At 49.6% G+C, this 8,450-nt stretch overlaps 1 protein-coding gene across 1 annotated transcript; it reads right to left on the reverse strand.

Annotated features, from left to right (window-relative positions):
• Positions 1-1,070: 1,070 nt before the first annotated feature.
• Positions 1,071-3,713, reverse strand: GSTUM_00011889001 (uncharacterized protein; the record flags this gene model as incomplete). Its single annotated transcript, XM_002842211.1, has 4 exons — positions 1,071-2,946; positions 2,998-3,259; positions 3,339-3,609; positions 3,690-3,713. 4 exons carry the CDS (start codon positions 3,711-3,713, stop codon positions 1,071-1,073), a joined length of 2,433 nt encoding a protein of 810 aa, XP_002842257.1.
• Positions 3,714-8,450: the final 4,737 nt, after the last annotated feature.

Genomic DNA, 8,450 nt, shown 5'->3' on the forward strand with positions numbered 1-8,450 from the left:
TCTTCCGGCAACCAGTGCCAGAGCTAGACATCCAGCGTGAGGGAAACATCAGTAAGACTCGCGCCCGCCGCCGCTCTCCCAGTTTGCAAATATTATCGCGTCCCTCAATCCGCATCCATCGCTCTTTTGTTTTTTTAGTTCCCCAGAATTATTCCGAGAGTGAGTAGTTCAAGCGCAGCAATTCTCACCTCCCAGACCATCCTATCATACTTTTGCCAGAGCTCCGGGATCAGCCTATCATAGGGCATTGGGCGCGCTGAGGGTGTTGCAAAATCAAAACCCGATTTTGGAGCACGAGTTTCCCCCAGCCGGGGGGATAGCCTCTCGTTCGAATCTCCGTTGTTCATACCTGGCTGCCGGTACCCCCGGATGGGATCTCACTCTCATGGTTTTACTCTATTCGTGTTCTCTTTCTTCCGGGCGTCGTACAACTCCGCACAGTCAAGTTAAACAGGTGGAAAGCGAGATCCAGCCCCAGGTGAGCATTCATGAACCGCTGAACTAGCATCAATTCCGAGTGAGAAGGGATGACGGGAACCCGACTTCTCATCCCATGGGCCTGGGATACAGCGTAATTATTTAGATATCATCACTTATCTGCTGCCATGGACGCAATTTCTATGTTAGGGCATAATATTTATAGACAGGAAATTGCGATCCCACTAGTATGTACTCCGAAATGCTAACTGATAACGACGGTGGCTATTTTTGGTATCATACTACCCCCCCCCTCATCAAACGGAGATTGCAAATATGTACAGCGTAACTTGCATCCAAGACCAAAAGTCGGGTGGTGAACGATAATAATATTCACATGCATTTACCCCACCCACCGCTCTGCTCCCCTCCATTCCACCTCATCCCATCTGATCTATCAACCTTGCGTCGAAGATTTACATGAAGGGAAGAAATAAAGCTTGTAGTTTGTAAAAAAATTAAGTGAAAAGTAGGAAGCGTTAAAAAAAAAAAATCGGGCTCCAGACCCCAGACTCAGATTAGCATTTGAGAGAAAGGTTGAGCTAGAGTGGCCTTCCTCCATCCATCCATATATACCCTTGTGCATACGAAATTTAAACAGAATCAAACCTCAATAAAGTCCTGACAAACGGATTCTCATGCCCGGCCGCGGTGATGCTCGGTTCCCCATCAATATCAACCATACTGATGCTCCCTACGGTGTTCAAGTTGAGCAAGCTTAGCTCGCTATTCCCCTCCACTGAGACGATGGAGTCCTGGCAGGTATGCGACTTCACGCACTCCTGGGAATAGTTTTCAAAAAACGAGTACAAGCCGGCGCCGTAGACGAGTATGCCCGTGGAACCGACGACGCGGAGGGCCCAGGACTTGCACGTCTCCGCCGTGCAGCCGGAGTATATCGGGTCGTTGAAAGCGGGGTTTACAGGGAAGGGTGCGGTGACCATGGGGTTGCTCTCCCAGTACGGAGTCTCCGTCTGTATCATTGCCATGAAGATGTTCTTCGTCTGGTGCAGCTGGTACTGGTATAGGACGTTGTGCTCAGCAGCGGTGCTGTAGAACCACACGGGGCCCTCGGTGGTCTCAGTCAGGATTCCACGGCCGTTGTAAATGGATATCTGTCCAAAGTCCGGCCCATCGAGGTTGTGGTCACTCGTCCAGGCCCAGATGTTCTCCATGTAGAGACTGGCTGTCTTCTTGATGTGCAGGTGCATGAAAGCGCTGAAGCACCTTGGGTCAGCAGTGTTGCTCTGCTCGGGCTTTTTTGCGCATTCCGGGGGCGCGAGGTCAGTGCCCATTGACCCTCCAACGCGGAAGTGCACGTCCCAAAGGCCGTTGACGCCTTGCTTCCCGGTGGGGTCGCGGGAGTTCCATTCCATGAGGATAGCGCCAGGTTGCGGGCCCTTGGTTTCAAAAATAAGTTCGGAAATCTCAACGACGCCTGTGTCACCCTCCTTCCCAACCTTGAAAACGGGGGCGGGGTTGTTGACGTCCTTAAAGCCGTTGCCGCTCGCAAGAATCAACGGCCACGCTTCTCCCACAATGCGGGTGTTCATGGGCACATTGACAGTCTCGGAGATGATGTATGCGCCGTGGTCGAAGTAGATGACTTTTCCTGCGTTGTGGTCAAGGATGGACTGGATTGCAGCGGTGTCATCCGTGGCTCCGTCGCCCTTGGCACCCCTACTCTTCACAGATACGAACTGGGAGACGTCGAGATCTTGGTATTGTGGACGGGAGCGCTCAAAGATTGTCTTCTGTCCCTTGGTGAGGAGGGGAGTTGGTTTGGGGAATGCGCGATTTATGTTGCCTTGTACGGTACTCCCGCCCGTATTGCTTTTGGAGTGGTCCTTTCCTTGCCCCCACATGTCGATCGTGAGTGATCCTCCGGCGAGGATGGTGGCGCCGGTGACGGGGTTGGCAACAGCCTTCTCGACGTTGGTGAGCCGGACGTTATCAAGGATGAGAGTTCCGCCCGAGGCGAAGCCGCTAGAATGACTGCGGACGGTAGCAACACCGATAGGAGTATCCGCGATCGACGAGTCTAGAAGAATGACAGAACTGACAGCCTGTTCGGCCGGCCCATTGGCAGTAATATCGAGACCAACCTTGCAGTTGCGGATGCTGACGGACTTGAAAGTCCATGCCCAATTCCAGTTCACGTAGATCGCGGTCCCGCAGTTGTTGAATTTGAGATTCCTGGTCAAGAACTGCTGGTTGCCAAAGAACGCTCCGAACTTGCCTCCGTGGAAGGTCAAGTCTGACATGAAACCTCCGGAACCATTGTCCATGAAGATACCCTGATGGGAGTTTCCCTCTTCCTGGGACATCTCGAAGCGCAGGTTAATAAGCGAGGTTGCCTGCGCCACTTGCCAATGCATGCCAGTACCGGCGCCCAAGGGCATGGCCGTAGTGTCGATAACCAAGTTCCTGACCGAACGGAAGAAGTTGTTCTGATTAGTGTACCAGTTGCTGTCACCAGATTAGCTGCATTCTCGTATCAGGAATTTCGGGAAGACTTACCTTCCGTCAGGCTCATAAGGATCGGAATCGATGATACCAATGCCTTGGAAGCTTGGAGCACCCTTTATGGTTGGCATATTCAATGGGTCACCAACCAGCTGCGAGTAGTACATTGCAACCACAGGTTTTGTCACAAGGTAGGTTCCAGCCGGGAAGTATACAAGCGCGGGAGTGACAGTCGATGAATCGCAACCCTTTCCGCAACGTCCGCCATCAGCGATAGCATTATTGATAGCGACAGTATCATCAGTAGTTCCGTCACCTATAATACCATTGTTAATCACATTCTGTCCAGGTATACATTATACCATAATCTAGAGTAAGTTAAGGCGTCCACACACCTTTAGCGCCATAATCCTTTACGTTACGAAAAACTTTATACCCAGCAGGGTTTGTGTTGAAAGCCGCAGCACCGCGATGAGTGATCGCTGACAACCAGAAGGTCCTAGCGGTGGATACGGTTTTATTCTCGGCGCCGGTATCCAGGCGTATGTCTACATTGTGCAAGTCGTGGATTTCTCTGTCGAATTCGTGTCGTCCGAGACCGTGACGGCGAGCAGACCACGCAGAAGTGAGAGGGAGTACAAGTATGAGCACTGAAACAAGTTTGGTCTGAATACCCCATCGTAATCGGTGTTAGTTGCTTCCGGTATCAGAGAGCCAATAAAAGGAGGATATCGGAAGAAGCTTACCAGTGAGCCCCGTGCACCTGTCATCTTGACAAGTGCAAATCCACTAGTCCGAATGGTTGTGAGCACCTGGTAGAACCAAAGAGTCCGATATCGGCCAAAAATGGGAGGATACAAGTGGAATTTATAGGAGAACTAAATGGCACGAATCTACGTGGGTGGTACAAAATTCGAGGAAGGCTGGCTAAGATAGTAAATAATAAGGAACTGAACAGAGGAAACGGAAAACCCCAATCCAAGGGAGTACCCCTCCTAGGTAAAATGGGAAAATATGGAATGAATGTGATCAGAGAGTATGATTGAGGCTATGGAAATGGGAAGCAGGGGAACGTAAGAGTGGGTTTATAGAGACAAGCAATGTTTGAGTAAACCGGGGAATTGGTGAGGATGTCGATTCATAGGGGATTTGGGAGTAGCAAGGGACAAGGGACAAGTAGAGGGAAGGGAAGGAGTGTACTCGAGTATCGGTGGGGGCGGGAAGCCAGCTACGGTAGTCCAATGGGAGGAGCTATCAGAGCGGGGCCCAGCTATGGGCAATAGTGCTTGTGGGGGGATCACGTGTAGCAGGGGATTTTTTATATGTTGTTTTTTGTTGTTTTTGACGGAGATTTAGTGCAAAACACGCCCCGGATACCGCAACCTCAAGGGCTGGAAGAGTTTGGTTCAGGAATTTGGTGAGGACATTTGGTGTGTTGCCATCATCATCCCAGGCAAGAATGTAAGATAGTTTGGCATTCCTTCCTCCTTCGGCGAAAAATTTAAATCATGCTATGATATATCAATTCCCTTGGCACGAACCTTGGCTATAATTCCTAGGGCTACCGGCAGTGCCCTCCTTACAGTTGTATACCAACTTCAATCCCTTCCTATGATGCTGAGACCGGTAAGAGCATCCCTTTCAACAGCCTAGGAGATCCGATAATCCGATGTAATTCCAATGCATCCGTCTTTAATGCTCTCTCCTTTCACATGCAATTGTCCCGGGCGGTCAGCGAGAAGAGTTAGGAATGAATTTACCGTGCCCGTACTGTCCTGGGCATTCAAAATCCCAATCGAATGATAACAGGAAAGACAAAATGGAGACAGGGAGGAAAATAGCTGTAATGCGTTCCCTGCCACAGCAGGCTCAGTCCAAGGGTCAAGATCTCGGTTGACACTCCCCAACGGGAATGGCCCCGCCTGCCTCTCCCGAGAATTCCGGCAACGGGAACTGATCTGGGAGGAACTGGACTTTAACCTGAGAGAAGTAGCGATCGCCGGTCCTCGATCTGCACGCTAGGCGAGGACTTGTGTTACGGGTCCCAAATACCTGGACACCCGGGTACAGTTCAGCACGGTGCACTCGGCACGCCCCAAGTTGATTGCTTTCTCCCCCTTTTCTGGGGCACGAAATCAACTAGACTAAAACAAAAGCTAATTCACAACCACCACATCCTTGGGAAGATATAGCTGGATGGAAGTATTTAGAAGGCACCCCTCTCAAATTCTATCTTTTCTAATTCTCAATCAGAGCATCATTAGTGGAGACAGTAAGATCTCAAATTATTCCCATGCGCTGTCGCTTTGGAAGTCACTTTTGCCAAGCCCGACCAACTTGTGTGTATCGTGTAAGCAACATGAATTACCCAAGAGAGTTATTCCCCGCGGCCTGCTGTAGTCTACTACGGTAGTATGATACAGTACGGTACTCGTACCCTAGCAGCGACCGGTTAGAGCGGATGTATAGGGCAAGGCGAGTGTACCATTTGTGCCATTAAAATTTTAAACCGCAAAAATTTTCGGAGTGAGGGAAATTGGATGGATAACACTTGTAGTTTTGGGGTCCATGCCAAATAACTGTCAGAGGAACCTGGGGTCCTGAAAAATGGAACGGGACCTTGACAACCATCATACTGTACGAGTACTGTCGTGGGAAATTTCTAATTCAGGTCTTTTCTGGTTTGAATAACTTTTGTTGTATCGAGGTGAAGGTTTCTAGGGTTTTGTTATGATGGATGGCATCGTTTGGGGGTTGAGAGAGAAAATTTGCTTGTTGTACTTAGGGGATTTCTCCCCTCTTTCCCTCTTTCTTCTCCATAGAGTTTTCAACCACGTACGAACCCACAAAAGAAAACAAGTCTGAACAACAAAATCCGAACGCTATCGAAACAAATATATGAGTTAAGTTGGAGTGAATTTAAACAACTCTACGATTTTAGACACAGGAATAAGCTGAAGGACTGTGCTGTTCCAACCTATCGTGGATCCTTGTTTGATTTTATGCCTTTTTGTTTTCATCTGTCCACTGCTCTATCCAAATCCTCTTCGAACCAACTACGACTACCTTTTACTGATCCGACCGAATATTATTCTTTCAGTACTACTGTACACACTTGCCTTGCCGTAGTACTAGTACCGGTATGACACCAATCCCTGTTGTCCCGGCGAAGCGAGGCTTCTCATCCCAGAATCATCCTGGCCGAGCTGACAAGACTATTATAGTACGGTAGGTCGCTGCCCCTCCCCAAGAGAGCACCAAAAGGGATCCACCGCAACCATCAAGAAAGAGAACTGAAGAGATAAACTGTTGCTGTTTTGCCTCGTGGATTGCTATTGCTAGTGCATTTTTGCACTTGTTTCTCACTACCAATGCTGATGAGACCCCTGCCAACTTTAGCAATATCAACCTTCCCTACTGGAGTCCCTAACCCAGGTGTACGAGAATGACCACGCCAGCATCAGTCTTCGTCCCGCATCATCTACGGTCAGAGCGCGCCATGCACTTTACAATAATGTGGAGAAGAGGGTGAACAAAACTTTCCCTAGCCAACTCCAGAGCTTGATTATTGCCTGAATCCTTTTGCTCCCTTCATGGCCGTATCTCCTTGTCTCATCGACACGCGACATACCACCTACCACCCCGAGATATAAACCCGAGCCGGGTGAGCGTGGGAGATGCACTTATTTCCCAACCAAGTCCTCCCGCCGCTGTTCCAACCCTACTTAGCCCGGACCGGCCAGATTCCTGCCCCTATACGTGTTGAGGATGTAGCTTGGATGAAGAAAAAAACTGTTTTACAGAGCAGTACTGTACAGTGCTCGAGTGCTAGAACCAGTACGTTCTTGCTGTTGCTACCATACTCCACATCTAGATTCCGAGGACTCTAGGCGAGGGGTCTCACATGCCCATGCGCTCATCGAAAATCAAAATTAGCTATGCTTGTCGATGATTTTTCCGGGAATCGTGCGGCACCCTACTATGATCCCGAGCTTGCCGTGTGCAGTCTACCCGAGACTTCCCGGACCTGGTTTTCCCGGACCACAGCGGGGCGACACAATGGTTCCACAGTACAGTAATATATTGCGGCCGGTGAAAGGCACATCGCCAGGATAAACTTTTGTCAATCGGCCAAGAAATGTAAAATCTTCAAGCGCCTCAACACCCGTTGATAAACCAACCAAATGGACAGAAAACTTTCAGCTTTATGGCGGCAGGTTTTCTATCACCGGAGGTGAGCGGGTGAAAACAGTAGTCACGCCACTAGTGTGCAGTGCTGAAGTACTTGATGTGGGTGTCAAGAATTCTTCCACTATCCTCTCCCACCCATCTCACCCATATTGGACATCCTAACCTCGATGGTTGTAGTGATGGCAAGTAATTTCCCTTGAGTCCTTTGTGCGCAGTGCACTCAGACCTGTTGGCACAGCGTCGCCACCGAAGAACATGACAGGTGCAATCACGAGTATTGAAAACCTTTCAAGCCAACAGCATCCCGCACTCTCGAAGACGGCTAACAAGCCCACCTTTCTTTTGCAGCGTTAGTCTCTTGTTAATTTATTTTGTTAAACCAGCAGTAGAATTACATCCTTAACCAGAAGGTCTCATCACGTGCTAAGATGAACCTCTTGGAACCACAGTACTCTACACATCTGAGATCTGATCCAGCCAGGTGAGATTCCCAAGTTTATTACTTGCGAAGAGAACGGTACCTTCCACCGTATTCCGAGTCCGGCGCCGCTATTGAATATCATGAAAAGCTTGTTTGGAGGATACCTACTGTACTTGCATTAGGGGGGTTGACAATAGTTGGGCGCACTCCCGAAGGAGAAGCGGACATTTCATGTAGAGCAACCAGATTAGAAGTTCCGAGTGACATCCTCTGAAGATATTTAAACCAATGCGATTCTTTTGCTTCTTCCCCCTCCCCGCCTTAGCGATGCATGTCGTTCTACAGAGAGAGCGGGGCGTTCAGCCCTGCTAGCATACCTACCTGAAAGTGGAGGGTACTGATATCAATTCCTAATCTCCAGGGGCGGGCATCATTGCGCCATAGTTGCTGTGGGTCGGAGCCCACCGCATCCGCTAGTGGTCGTTCATCCACGAAAGGACCACAGTGGCCACTCTTTTCGAGAAACACATTATTCCTAGATCCAATGGAAATCACGCGAATGGAAGGCACATTTGCTAACCTAATCCTCAAGCAGATGCCCTTGGCCATTGTATACGTACTTATTATTCCACCATTGGTATCTGAGAATGTACCCAAGGTGCAGGTTCAAATAGGATTCCAATCCTGACTCCGGAGAAACGTACATTTCGGGTATCTTGGGCGGCGGATACATTGCTGCAGGGGCCTAGTGAGTGCCTGCACGGATCAGAGTGCGCGGATATGTTTCGTCCACCGAAGCGGCGATGCGGCCTCTACCGCCGCGTCGATTTTGACAAACCTAAGACTAACGGCTTGCCCCCCGAACCGGGGTGGGGGGATATGTAGGCTTAGAGTG

Source organism: Tuber melanosporum, assembly GCF_000151645.1.
Source record: "Tuber melanosporum whole genome shotgun sequence assembly, scaffold_92, strain Mel28".
Classification (NCBI taxonomy): Eukaryota; Fungi; Ascomycota; class Pezizomycetes; order Pezizales; family Tuberaceae; genus Tuber; species Tuber melanosporum.